Source organism: Oncorhynchus masou, chromosome 24 (assembly GCF_036934945.1).
Source record: "Oncorhynchus masou masou isolate Uvic2021 chromosome 24, UVic_Omas_1.1, whole genome shotgun sequence".
Classification (NCBI taxonomy): Eukaryota; Metazoa; Chordata; class Actinopteri; order Salmoniformes; family Salmonidae; genus Oncorhynchus; species Oncorhynchus masou.
This window is the reverse complement of record NC_088235.1, coordinates 117,398,759-117,413,285: the sequence shown is the minus strand read 5'-3', so window position 1 is coordinate 117,413,285 and position 14,527 is coordinate 117,398,759. Positions and strand designations below refer to the sequence as shown.

Here is a 14,527-nt window from a genome sequence, read left to right as displayed (position 1 = left end):
AGTAACAGAGGGTAGGGGTCATACTGTCTATGTAGTAACAGAGGGTAGGGGTCATACAGAGGGTAGGGGTCATACTGTCTATGTAGTAACAGAGGGTAGGGGTCATACAGAGGGTAGGGGTCATACAGAGGGTAGGGGTCATGCTGTCTATGTAGTAACAGAGGGTAGGGGTCATACTGTCTATGTAGTAACAGAGGGTAGGGGTCATACTGTCTATGTAGTAACAGAGGGTAGGGGTCATACTGTCTATGTAGTAACAGAGGGTAGGGGTCATACTGTCTATGTAGTAACAGAGGGTAGGGGTCATACTGTCTATGTAGTAACAGAGGGTAGGGGTCATACAGAGGGTAGGGGTCATACAGAGGGTAGGGGTCATACAGAGGGTAGGGGTCATGCTGTCTATGTAGTAACAGAGGGTAGGGGTCATGCTGTCTATGTAGTAACAGAGGGTAGGGGTCATACAGAGGGTAGGGGTCATACAGAGGGTAGGGGTCATACTGTCTATGTAGTAACAGAGGGTAGGGGTCATACTGTCTATGTAGTAACAGGGGGTAGGGGTCATACTGTCTATGTAGTAACAGGGGTAGGGGTCATACAGAGGGTAGGGGTCATACAGAGGGTAGGGGTCATGCTGTCTATGTAGTAACAGGGGGTAGGGGTCATGCTGTCTATGTAGTAACAGGGGGTAGGGGTCATACTGTCTATGTAGTAACAGAGGGTAGGGGTCATACAGAGGGTAGGGGTCATACAGAGGGTAGGGGTCATACAGAGGGTAGGGGTCATACAGAGGGTAGGGGTCATACTGTCTATGTAGTAACAGAGGGTAGGGGTCATACTGTCTATGTAGTAACAGAGGGTAGGGGTCATACAGAGGGTAGGGGTCATACTGTCTATGTAGTAACAGAGGGTAGGGGTCATACAGAGGGTAGGGGTCATACAGAGGGTAGGGGTCATGCTGTCTATGTAGTAACAGAGGGTAGGGGTCATACTGTCTATGTAGTAACAGAGGGTAGGGGTCATACTGTCTATGTAGTAACAGAGGGTAGGGGTCATACTGTCTATGTAGTAACAGAGGGTAGGGGTCATACAGAGGGTAGGGGTCATACAGAGGGTAGGGGTCATACAGAGGGTAGGGGTCATGCTGTCTATGTAGTAACAGAGGGTAGGGGTCATGCTGTCTATGTAGTAACAGAGGGTAGGGGTCATACAGAGGGTAGGGGTCATACAGAGGGTAGGGGTCATACTGTCTATGTAGTAACAGAGGGTAGGGGTCATACTGTCTATGTAGTAACAGGGGGTAGGGGTCATACTGTCTATGTAGTAACAGGGGTAGGGGTCATACAGAGGGTAGGGGTCATACTGTCTATGTAGTAACAGGGGGTAGGGGTCATACTGTCTATGTAGTAACAGAGGGTAGGGGTCATGCTGTCTATGTAGTAACAGGGGTTAGGGGTCATGCTGTCTATGTAGTAACAGAGGGTAGGGGTCATACTGTCTATGTAGTAACAGGGGGTAGGGGTCATGCTGTCTATGTAGTAACAGAGGGTAGGGGTCATACAGAGGGTAGGGGTCATACTGTCTATGTAGTAACAGAGGGTAGGGGTCATACTGTCTATGTAGTAACAGAGGGTAGGGGTCATACAGAGGGTAGGGGTCATACTGTCTATGTAGTAACAGAGGGTAGGGGTCATACTGTCTATGTAGTAACAGAGGGTAGGGGTCATGCTGTCTATGTAGTAACAGAGGGTAGGGGTCATGCTGTCTATGTAGTAACAGAGGGTAGGGGTCATGCTGTCTATGTAGTAACAGAGGGTAGGGGTCATACAGAGGGTAGGGGTCATGCTGTCTATGTAGTAACAGAGGGTAGGGGTCATACAGAGGGTAGGGGTCATACTGTCTATGTAGTAACAGAGGGTAGGGGTCATACTGTCTATGTAGTAACAGAGGGTAGGGGTCATGCTGTCTATGTAGTAACAGGGGGTAGGGGTCATACTATGTAGTAACAGAGGGTAGGGGTCATACAGAGGGTAGGGGTCATACTGTCTATGTAGTAACAGGGGGTAGGGGTCATGCTGTCTATGTAGTAACAGAGGGTAGGGGTCATACAGAGGGTAGGGGTCATACAGAGGGTAGGGGTCATACTGTCTATGTAGTAACAGGGGGTAGGGGTCATACTGTCTATGTAGTAACAGAGGGTAGGGGTCATACAGAGGGTAGGGGTCATACTGTCTATGTAGTAACAGAGGGTAGGGGTCATACTGTCTATGTAGTAACAGAGGGTAGGGGTCATACTGTATGTAGTAACAGAGGGTAGGGGTCATACTGTCTATGTAGTAACAGGGGGTAGGGGTCATACAGAGGGTAGGGGTCATACTGTCTATGTAGTAACAGGGGGTAGGGGTCATACTGTCTATGTAGTAACAGAGGGTAGGGGTCATACAGAGGGTAGGGGTCATGCTGTCTATGTAGTAACAGAGGGTAGGGGTCATACTGTCTATGTAGTAACAGAGGGTAGGGGTCATACAGAGGGTAGGGGTCATACTGTATGTAGTAACAGGGGGTAGGGGTCATACTGTATGTAGTAACAGAGGGTAGGGGTCATACAGAGGGTAGGGGTCATGCTGTCTATGTAGTAACAGAGGGTAGGGGTCATACTGTCTATGTAGTAACAGAGGGTAGGGGTCATACTGTCTATGTAGTAACAGAGGGTAGGGGTCATACAGAGGGTAGGGGTCATGCTGTCTATGTAGTAACAGAGGGTAGGGGTCATACAGAGGGTAGGGGTCATGCTGTCTATGTAGTAACAGAGGGTAGGGGTCATACAGAGGGTAGGGGTCATACTGTCTATGTAGTAACAGAGGGTAGGGGTCATGCTGTCTATGTAGTAACAGAGGGTAGGGGTCATACAGAGGGTAGGGGTCATACTGTCTATGTAGTAACAGAGGGTAGGGGTCATACTGTCTATGTAGTAACAGAGGGTAGGGGTCATACAGAGGGTAGGGGTCATGCTGTCTATGTAGTAACAGGGGGTAGGGGTCATACAGGGGGTAGGGGTCATACAGAGGGTAGGGGTCATACAGAGGGTAGGGGTCATACTGTCTATGTAGTAACAGAGGGTAGGGGTCATACTGTCTATGTAGTAACAGAGGGTAGGGGTCATACAGAGGGTAGGGGTCATGCTGTCTATGTAGTAACAGGGGTAGGGGTCATACAGAGGGTAGGGGTCATACTGTCTATGTAGTAACAGGGGTAGGGGTCATGCTGTCTATGTAGTAACAGAGGGTAGGGGTCATACAGAGGGTAGGGGTCATGCTGTCTATGTAGTAACAGAGGGTAGGGGTCATACAGAGGGTAGGGGTCATACTGTCTATGTAGTAACAGAGGGTAGGGGTCATACTGTCTATGTAGTAACAGAGGGTAGGGGTCATACAGAGGGTAGGGGTCATACAGAGGGTAGGGGTCATACTGTCTATGTAGTAACAGAGGGTAGGGGTCATACTGTCTATGTAGTAACAGAGGGTAGGGGTCATACAGAGGGTAGGGGTCATACTGTCTATGTAGTAACAGAGGGTAGGGGTCATACAGAGGGTAGGGGTCATGCTGTCTATGTAGTAACAGGGGGTAGGGGTCATACTGTCTATGTAGTAACAGAGGGTAGGGGTCATACAGAGGGTAGGGGTCATACAGAGGGTAGGGGTCATGCTGTCTATGTAGTAACAGAGGGTAGGGGTCATACTGTCTATGTAGTAACAGAGGGTAGGGGTCATACTGTCTATGTAGTAACAGAGGGTAGGGGTCATACAGAGGGTAGGGGTCATACTGTCTATGTAGTAACAGAGGGTAGGGGTCATACTGTCTATGTAGTAACAGAGGGTAGGGGTCATACTGTCTATGTAGTAACAGAGGGTAGGGGTCATACAGAGGGTAGGGGTCATACAGAGGGTAGGGGTCATACAGAGTGTAGGGGTCATGCTGTCTATGTAGTAACAGAGGGTAGGGGTCATGCTGTCTATGTAGTAACAGAGGGTAGGGGTCATACAGAGGGTAGGGGTCATACAGAGGGTAGGGGTCATACTGTCTATGTAGTAACAGAGGGTAGGGGTCATACTGTCTATGTAGTAACAGGGGGTAGGGGTCATACAGAGGGTAGGGGTCATACAGAGGGTAGGGGTCATACTGTCTATGTAGTAACAGGGGGTAGGGGTCATACAGAGGGTAGGGGTCATACAGAGGGTAGGGGTCATACTGTCTATGTAGTAACAGAGGGTAGGGGTCATACTGTCTATGTAGTAACAGAGGGTAGGGGTCATACAGAGGGTAGGGGTCATGCTGTCTATGTAGTAACAGGGGGTAGGGGTCATACAGAGGGTAGGGGTCATACTGTCTATGTAGTAACAGGGGGTAGGGGTCATGCTGTCTATGTAGTAACAGAGGGTAGGGGTCATACAGAGGGTAGGGGTCATGCTGTCTATGTAGTAACAGAGGGTAGGGGTCATACAGAGGGTAGGGGTCATACTGTCTATGTAGTAACAGAGGGTAGGGGTCATACTGTCTATGTAGTAACAGAGGGTAGGGGTCATACAGAGGGTAGGGGTCATACAGAGGGTAGGGGTCATACTGTCTATGTAGTAACAGAGGGTAGGGGTCATACTGTCTATGTAGTAACAGAGGGTAGGGGTCATACAGAGGGTAGGGGTCATACTGTCTATGTAGTAACAGAGGGTAGGGGTCATACAGAGGGTAGGGGTCATGCTGTCTATGTAGTAACAGGGGGTAGGGGTCATACTGTCTATGTAGTAACAGAGGGTAGGGGTCATACAGAGGGTAGGGGTCATACAGAGGGTAGGGGTCATGCTGTCTATGTAGTAACAGAGGGTAGGGGTCATACTGTCTATGTAGTAACAGAGGGTAGGGGTCATACTGTCTATGTAGTAACAGAGGGTAGGGGTCATACAGAGGGTAGGGGTCATACTGTCTATGTAGTAACAGAGGGTAGGGGTCATACTGTCTATGTAGTAACAGAGGGTAGGGGTCATACTGTCTATGTAGTAACAGAGGGTAGGGGTCATACAGAGGGTAGGGGTCATACAGAGGGTAGGGGTCATACAGAGTGTAGGGGTCATGCTGTCTATGTAGTAACAGAGGGTAGGGGTCATGCTGTCTATGTAGTAACAGAGGGTAGGGGTCATACAGAGGGTAGGGGTCATACAGAGGGTAGGGGTCATACTGTCTATGTAGTAACAGAGGGTAGGGGTCATACTGTCTATGTAGTAACAGGGGGTAGGGGTCATACAGAGGGTAGGGGTCATACAGAGGGTAGGGGTCATACTGTCTATGTAGTAACAGGGGGTAGGGGTCATACTGTCTATGTAGTAACAGAGGGTAGGGGTCATGCTGTCTATGTAGTAACAGGGGTTAGGGGTCATGCTGTCTATGTAGTAACAGAGGGTATTGGTCATGCTGTCTATGTAGTAACAGAGGGTAGGGGTCATACTGTCTATGTAGTAACAGAGGGTAGGGGTCATACAGAGGGTAGGGGTCATACAGAGGGTAGGGGTCATACTGTCTATGTAGTAACAGAGGGTAGGGGTCATACAGGGGGTAGGGGTCATACTGTCTATGTAGTAACAGAGGGTAGGGGTCATACAGAGGGTAGGGGTCATACTGTCTATGTAGTAACAGAGGGTAGGGGTCATACAGAGGGTAGGGGTCATACTGTCTATGTAGTAACAGAGGGTAGGGGTCATACTGTCTATGTAGTAACAGAGGGTAGGGGTCATACAGAGGGTAGGGGTCATACTGTCTATGTAGTAACAGAGGGTAGGGGTCATACAGAGGGTAGGGGTCATACTGTCTATGTAGTAACAGAGGGTAGGGGTCATACTGTCTATGTAGTAACAGAGGGTAGGGGTCATACAGAGGGTAGGGGTCATACTGTCTATGTAGTAACAGGGGGTAGGGGTCATGCTGTCTATGTAGTAACAGAGGGTAGGGGTCATACAGAGGGTAGGGGTCATGCTGTCTATGTAGTAACAGAGGGTAGGGGTCATACTGTCTATGTAGTAACAGAGGGTAGGGGTCATACTGTCTATGTAGTAACAGAGGGTAGGGGTCATACTGTCTATGTAGTAACAGAGGGTAGGGGTCATACTGTCTATGTAGTAACAGAGGGTAGGGGTCATACAGAGGGTAGGGGTCATACTGTCTATGTAGTAACAGAGGGTAGGGGTCATACTGTCTATGTAGTAACAGAGGGTAGGGGTCATACAGAGGGTAGGGGTCATGCTGTCTATGTAGTAACAGGGGGTAGGGGTCATGCTGTCTATGTAGTAACAGGGGGTAGGGGTCATACAGAGGGTAGGGGTCATGCTGTCTATGTAGTAACAGGGGGTAGGGGTCATACAGAGGGTAGGGGTCATGCTGTCTATGTAGTAACAGGGGGTAGGGGTCATACAGAGGGTAGGGGTCATACTGTCTATGTAGTAACAGAGGGTAGGGGTCATGCTGTCTATGTAGTAACAGAGGGTAGGGGTCATACAGAGGGTAGGGGTCATACTGTATGTAGTAACAGGGGTTAGGGGTCATGCTGTCTATGTAGTAACAGAGGGTAGGGGTCATACTGTCTATGTAGTAACAGAGGGTAGGGGTCATACAGAGGGTAGGGGTCATACAGAGGGTAGGGGTCATACTGTCTATGTAGTAACAGAGGGTAGGGGTCATACTGTCTATGTAGTAACAGAGGGTAGGGGTCATACTGTCTATGTAGTAACAGAGGGTAGGGGTCATACAGAGGGTAGGGGTCATACTGTCTATGTAGTAACAGAGGGTAGGGGTCATACAGAGGGTAGGGGTCATGCTGTCTATGTAGTAACAGGGGGTAGGGGTCATGCTGTCTATGTAGTAACAGAGGGTAGGGGTCATACAGAGGGTAGGGGTCATACTGTCTATGTAGTAACAGAGGGTAGGGGTCATACTGTCTATGTAGTAACAGAGGGTAGGGGTCATACTGTCTATGTAGTAACAGAGGGTAGGGGTCATGCTGTCTATGTAGTAACAGAGGGTAGGGGTCATACAGAGGGTAGGGGTCATACAGAGGGTAGGGGTCATACTGTCTATGTAGTAACAGGGGGTAGGGGTCATACTGTCTATGTAGTAACAGAGGGTAGGGGTCATACAGAGGGTAGGGGTCATGCTGTCTATGTAGTAACAGAGGGTAGGGGTCATACTGTCTATGTAGTAACAGAGGGTAGGGGTCATACTGTCTATGTAGTAACAGAGGGTAGGGGTCATACTGTCTATGTAGTAACAGGGGGTAGGGGTCATACTGTCTATGTAGTAACAGAGGGTAGGGGTCATACTGTCTATGTAGTAACAGAGGGTAGGGGTCATACAGAGGGTAGGGGTCATGCTGTCTATGTAGTAACAGAGGGTAGGGGTCATGCTGTCTATGTAGTAACAGAGGGTAGGGGTCATGCTGTCTATGTAGTAACAGAGGGTAGGGGTCATGCTGTCTATGTAGTAACAGAGGGTAGGGGTCATACTGTCTATGTAGTAACAGAGGGTAGGGGTCATACTGTCTATGTAGTAACAGAGGGTAGGGGTCATACTGTCTATGTAGTAACAGAGGGTAGGGGTCATACAGAGGGTAGGGGTCATACTGTCTATGTAGTAACAGAGGGTAGGGGTCATACTGTCTATGTAGTAACAGGGGGTAGGGGTCATGCTGTCTATGTAGTAACAGAGGGTAGGGGTCATACAGAGGGTAGGGGTCATGCTGTCTATGTAGTAACAGAGGGTAGGGGTCATACTGTCTATGTAGTAACAGGGGGTAGGGGTCATGCTGTCTATGTAGTAACAGAGGGTAGGGGTCATACAGAGGGTAGGGGTCATACAGAGGGTAGGGGTCATACTGTCTATGTTGTAACAGAGGGTTTTTTAGAAGTTCTCTAGTTTATCAAGTGATTTGATTGGTTACTGGGGGATTGACGGCAGCGTCTGGCCCTCTCATAGGTCACATCGCCCTTTCACTCGTCAACCAATGTGCCTTGGGCGTGGAGCAGGGGAAGCAGAGGTCCCTGCCCAGATCTGTGATTGACGTGTGTCGCATGGTGTACCAGGCTAAGTGCTCTTTAATCAAGGTATACTTCATACCTGCCTATCATTTCATCCTAAATAGAAAAAGTCATTCCATGTTATTCTGTAGCCTGGTCCCAGGTCTGTTTGTGCTGTATAGCCAACTCTTATCATAGAAGCTGCCTTTACAGCAGATCTGGGACCAGGCTAGTGATTGTAGGTCCTGGGTTTGGTATTTGGGGGTAGGTTACAGTGTCTTTCTCTCTCTCCTCGTTGTTCCAGACCCACCAGGAGCAGGGTCGTAGTTATAAGGAGGTCTGTGCTCCTGTCATCGAGAGGCTGCGCTTCCTGTTCAACGAGCTGCGTCCTGCCGTGAGCAGCGACCTCTCCATCGTGTCCAAGCTGAAGCTGCTCAGCGCCCAGCCGCGCTGGAAGAGGATCACACAGAAGCTCATCAGAGACTGCAGGAAGAAGAGAGGTAGTTACTGGCCTCAGAAGGGGTATCAATGGCACTCAATGATTTGTTTTACTTGGAGCGAGACCTGCCCCTGTTTCATTAATGTAAAGGGTTACGCTGGTATGGTGTGTGTCTATTGTGTCTATTTCTATGTCTGCTGTTGAAGTGCCTAAGAAGTCTGAGTCGGCAGACGTAGTAGAGGAGCCGAAACTGGAGAATGAAGGGACCAATGAGGAGGAGCTCTGTGTCCCCATAAGCCCCGCCCCCACAGACAGAAAACCACCCACCAACAAGACACCCAAGGTGCCTCTCTCGCTCTCTCTCTCTCCTTCCCCTCTCTCTCTCCTTCTGCTGTGCCCCTCTATCCCACTGCTCTCCTTCATCCTGAGTAGAGGTGTGATCTGCCGTGTCAGTTGTATTGCTGTGTGTTGTCTAGCAGCAGGATAGGCTGGCTCCTCTCCTCAACACGGTCGCTCACGTCCAGAAGTTTAAGTGGCTGAAGCACAGTGTCCAGGGAGTCTTCTCTACCTCCAGCCTCATGGGGACCATCGTAGAGTTCGCTCTGAAGGAGGAGCCACTCGACGTGGAGAAGATGAGGAAGTGTCTTCTCAAACAGGTGCAGAGTGGGACACGGACATTACCATTCAAGTACATTTTGTTTTTGTGCTGGGTGGACCAGCGGTCAGAATTCTGTATCTGTAGGTCCGTATCAGACGGGGGGGGGGGAAAACACGCTTATGTAGGGCGAATTAATGTCTACCTGTGAAGGTGGACAGGGAAGACCATTCTGGGTGAATATTAAAGGGACATTACACTCCCAAATCTAATTTCGCAAATCTCAAATGTTGATTTATGTCCAATTGAATCCATATCCCTTTCATCAGTCGTTTAAAGGGGGGAGAAGTGATTATGATGAGGTAGCAGGATAGTGAATAAGATGAGGTAGCAGGATAGTGAATGAAATGAGGTAGCAGGATAGTGAATGAAATGAGGTAGCAGGATAGTGAATGAAATGAGGTAGCAGGATAGTAAATGAAATGAGGTAGCAGGATAGTGAATGAGATGAGGTAGCAGGATAGTGAATAAGATGAGGTAGCAGGATAGTGAATGAAATGAGGTAGCAGGATAGTGAATGAGATGAGGTAGCAGGATAGTGAATAAGATGAGGTAGCAGGATAGTGAATGAAATGAGGTAGCAGGATAGTGAATAAGATGAGGTAGCAGGATAGTGAATAAGATGAGGTAGCAGGATAGTAAATGAAATGAGGTAGCAGGATAGTGAATGAGATGAGGTAGCAGGATAGTGAATAAGATGAGGTAGCAGGATAGTAAATGAAATGAGGTAGCAGGATAGTGAATAAGATGAGGTAGCAGGATAGTGAATGAAATGAGGTAGCAGGATAGTGAATGAAATGAGGTAGCAGGATAGTGAATGAAATGAGGTAGCAGGATAGTAAATGAAATGAGGTAGCAGGATAGTGAATGAAATGAGGTAGCAGGATAGTGAATGAAATGAGGTAGCAGGATAGTGAATGAAATGAGGTAGCAGGATAGTGAGGAAGATGAGGTAGCCACATGGTGAGGAAGATGAGGTAGCAGGATAGTGAGGAAGATGAGGTAGCCACATGGTGAGGAAGATGAGGAAGCAGGATTATGAATGAAATGAGGAAGCAGAGGTTCGGCTGGAGGTTTAGGGTTAGTTGTTTTGGTGTGTCTAATGTTGATATTATATTCTCCAGTTGGAGCGCGCTGAGGTTCGGCTGGAGGGCATTGACACCATGCTGAAGCTGGCCTCTAAGAGCTTCTTGCTGCCCTCTGTCCAGTATGCCATGCTGTGTGGCTGGCAGAGGGTCATACCTGAGGGGACCAACATCGGGTACATGCCACTGGTTTTACAGTTGTTTCTGAGTTGGAAAGGATGCCTGTTGAGGAGCCTGAGACATGGCTGTGGACCGGAGGAGGAGTCTACCATGTCTCATGGCAGCTGTGGAACTGATTTAATGCATGTTTAGTTGTGTATATGTGTGTGTTACTGGTGTGTGTGTGTGTTACTGGTGTGTGTGTGTGTTACTGGTGTGTGTTACGTGTGTGTGTTACGTGTGTTACGTGTGTGTGTGTGTTACTGGTGTGTGTGTGTGTGTTACTGGTGTGTGTGTGTGTGTGTGTTACTGGTGTGTGTGTGTGTGTGTGTGTTACTGGTGTGTGTGTGTGTGTGTGTTACTGGTGTGTGTGTGTGTGTGTGTGTGTGTGTGCTAGTTACTGGTGTGTGTGTGCTAGTTACTGGTGTGTGTGTGCTAGTTACTGGTGTGTGCTAGTTACTGGTGTGTGTGTTACTGGTGTGTGTGTGTGTGCTAGTTACTGGTGTGTGTGTGCTAGTTACTGGTGTGTGTGTGCTAGTTACTGGTGTGTGTGCTAGTTACTGGTGTGTGTGCTAGTTACTGGTGTGTGTGTGTGCTAGTTACTGGTGTGTGCTAGTTACTGGTGTGTGCGTGTGTGTTACTGGTGTGTGCTAGTTACTGGTGTGTGTGTGTGTGTGTGTGTTACTGGTGTGTGCTAGTTACTATGTGTGTTAGTTGCTGGTGTGTGTGTGTGTGTGTGTTACTGGTGTGTGTGTGTTAGTTGCTGGTGTGTGTGTGTTACTGGTGTGTGTGTTAGTTACTATGTGTGTTATTTGCTGGTGTGTGTGTGTGTTACTGGTGTGTGTGTTAGTTACTATGTGTGTTATTTGCTGGTGTGTGTGTGTGTGTTACTGGTGTGTGCTAGTTACTATGTGTGTTAGTTGCTGGTGTGTGTGTTTGTGTGTTACTGGTGTGTGCTAGTTACTGGTGTGTGTTACTGGTGTGTGCTAGTTACTATGTGTGTTAGCTGCTGGTGTGTGTGTGTTAGTTACTATGTGTGTTAGTTGCTGGTGTGTGTGTGTTACTGGTGTGTGTGTGTTACTGGTGTGTGTTAGTTACTATGTGTGTTAGTTGCTGGTGTGTGTGTGTGTGTGTTAGTTACTGTGGGTTGTGTGTGTTAGTTACTGGTGTGTGTGTTTGTTAGTTACTGGTGTGTGTGTGTGTTAGTTACTGGTGTGTGTGTGTGTTAGTTACTGGTGTGTGTGTGTGTTAGTTACTGTGGGTTGTGTGTGTTAGTTACTGTGGGTTGTGTGTGTTAGTTACTGTGGGTTGTGTGTGTTAGTTACTGGTGTGTGTGTGTGTGTGTGTTAGTTACTGGTGTGTGTGTGTGTGTGTGTGTTACTGGTGTGTGTTACTGGTGTGTGTTAGTTACTGGTGTGTGTGTGTGTGTGTTACTGGTGTGTGTGTGTTACTGGTGTGTGTGTGTTACTGGTGTGTGTTAGTTACTGGTGTGTGTGTGTGTTAGTTACTGTGGGTTGTGTGTGTTAGTTACTGTGGGTTGTGTGTGTTAGTTACTGGTGTGTGTGTGTGTGTGTGTGTGTTACTGGTGTGTGTTAGTTACTGGTGTGTGTGTGTTACTGGTGTGTGTGTGTGTTAGTTACTGTGGGTTGTGTGTGTTAGTTACTGTGGCTTGTGTGTGTTAGTTACTGTGGGTTGTGTGTGTTAGTTACTGGTGTGTGTGTGTGTTACTGGTGTGTGTGTGTGTGTTACTGGTGTGTGTTAGTTACTGGTGTGTGTGTGTGTTACTGTGGGTTGTGTGTGTTAGTTACTGTGGCTTGTGTGTGTTAGTTACTGTGGCTTGTGTGTGTTAGTTACTGTGGGTTATGTGTGTTAGTTACTGTGGGTTGTGTGTGTTAGTTACTGTGGGTTGTGTGTGTTAGTTACTGTGGGTTGTGTGTGTTAGTTACTGTGGGTTGTGTGTGTTAGTTACTGGTGTGTGTTAGTTACTGTGGGTTGTGTGTGTTAGTTACTGGTGTGTGTTAGTTACTGTGGGTTGTGTGTGTTAGTTACTGGTGTGTGTGTGTGTGTTAGTTACTGTGGGTTGTGTTAGTTACTGTGGGTTGTGTGTGTTAGTTACTGTGGGTTGTGTGTGTTAGTTACTGTGGGTTGTGTGTGTTAGTTACTGTGGGTTGTGTGTGTTAGTTACTGTGGGTTGTGTGTGTTAGTTACTGTGGGTTGTGTGTGTTAGTTACTGTGGGTTGTGTGTGTTAGTTACTGTGGGTTATGTGTGTTAGTTACTGTGGGTTGTGTGTGTTAGTTACTGTGGGTTGTGTGTGTTAGTCACTGTGGGTTGTGTGTGTTAGTCACTGTGGGTTGTGTGTGTTAGTTACTGTGGGTTGTGTGTGTTAGTTACTGTGGGTTGTGTGTGTTAGTTACTGTGGGTTGTGTGTGTTAGTTACTGTGGGTTGTGTGTGTTAGTTACTGGTGTGTGTGTGTGTTAGTTACTGTGGGTTGTGTGTGTTAGTTACTGTGGGTTGTGTGTGTTAGTTACTGTGGGTTGTGTGTGTTAGTTACTGTGGGTTGTGTGTGTTAGTTACTGTGGGTTGTGTGTGTGTTACTGTGGGTTGTGTGTGTTAGTTACTGTGGGTTGTGTGTGTTAGTTACTGTGGGTTGTGTGTGTTAGTCACTGTGGGTTGTGTGTGTGTTACTGTGGGTTGTGTGTGTTAGTCACTGTGGGTTGTGTGTGTTAGTTACTGTGGGTTGTGTGTGTTAGTTACTGTGGGTTGTGTGTGTTAGTTACTGTGGGTTGTGTGTGTTAGTTACTGGTGTGTGTTAGTTACTGTGGGTTGTGTGTGTTAGTTACTGTGGGTTGTGTGTGTTAGTTACTGTGGGTTGTGTGTGTTAGTTAGTGGTGTGTGTGTGTGTTAGTTACTGTGGGTTGTGTGTGTTAGTTACTGTGGGTTGTGTGTGTTAGTTACTGTGGGTTGTGTGTGTTAGTTACTGTGGGTTGTGTGTGTTAGTTACTGTGGGTTGTGTGTGTTAGTTACTGTGGGTTGTGTGTGTTAGTTACTGGTGTGTGTGTGTTACTGGTGTGTGTGTGTTACTGGTGTGTGTGTGTGTTAGTTACTGTGGGTTGTGTGTGTTAGTTACTGTGGCTTGTGTGTGTTAGTTACTGTGGGTTGTGTGTGTTAGTTACTGGTGTGTGTGTGTGTTACTGGTGTGTGTTAGTTACTGGTGTGTGTGTGTGTTACTGTGGGTTGTGTGTGTTAGTTACTGTGGGTTGTGTGTGTTAGTTACTGTGGCTTGTGTGTGTTAGTTACTGTGGGTTATGTGTGTTAGTTACTGGTGTGTGTGTGTGTTAGTTACTGTGGGTTGTGTGTGTTAGTTACTGTGGGTTGTGTGTGTTAGTTACTGTGGGTTGTGTGTGTTAGTTACTGGTGTGTGTTAGTTACTGTGGGTTGTGTGTGTTAGTTACTGGTGTGTGTTAGTTACTGTGGGTTGTGTGTGTTAGTTACTGTGCGTTGTGTGTGTGTGTTACTGGTGTGTGTGTGTGTGTTAGTTACTGTGGGTTGTGTTAGTTACTGTGGGTTGTGTGTGTTAGTTACTGTGGGTTGTGTGTGTTAGTTACTGTGGGTTGTGTGTGTTAGTTACTGTGGGTTGTGTGTGTTAGTTACTGTGGGTTGTGTGTGTTAGTTACTGTGGGTTGTGTGTGTTAGTTACTGTGGGTTGTGTGTGTTAGTTACTGTGGGTTGTGTGTGTTAGTTACTGTGGGTTATGTGTGTTAGTTACTGTGGGTTGTGTGTGTTAGTTACTGTGGGTTGTGTGTGTTAGTCACTGTGGGTTGTGTGTGTTAGTCACTGTGGGTTGTGTGTGTTAGTCACTGTGGGTTGTGTGTGTTAGTTACTGTGGGTTGTGTGTGTTAGTTACTGTGGGTTGTGTGTGTTAGTTACTGTGGGTTGTGTGTGTTAGTTACTGTGGGTTGTGTGTGTTAGTTACTGGTGTGGGTTGTGTGTTAGTTACTGTGGGTTGTGTGTGTTAGTTACTGTGGGTTGTGTGTGTTAGTTACTGTGGGTTGTGTGTGTTAGTTACTGTGGGTTGTGTGTGTTAGTTACTGTGGGTTGTGTGTGTGTTACTGTGGGTTGTGTGTGTTAGTTACTGT

General features: G+C 47.5%; 1 protein-coding gene across 1 annotated transcript in view; it reads left to right on the top strand.

Moving 5' to 3' along the window:
- Nucleotides 1–14,527, top strand: part of herc2 (HECT and RLD domain containing E3 ubiquitin protein ligase 2) — a 284,448-nt gene that overhangs the window by 80,431 nt on the left and 189,490 nt on the right. The window contains exons 29-33 of the mRNA XM_064936237.1: nucleotides 8,011–8,138; nucleotides 8,356–8,551; nucleotides 8,697–8,833; nucleotides 8,970–9,146; nucleotides 10,270–10,406. Coding sequence (XP_064792309.1) covers nucleotides 8,011–8,138; nucleotides 8,356–8,551; nucleotides 8,697–8,833; nucleotides 8,970–9,146; nucleotides 10,270–10,406 — 775 coding nt within the window. The remainder of the gene's footprint in view (nucleotides 1–8,010; nucleotides 8,139–8,355; nucleotides 8,552–8,696; nucleotides 8,834–8,969; nucleotides 9,147–10,269; nucleotides 10,407–14,527) is intronic.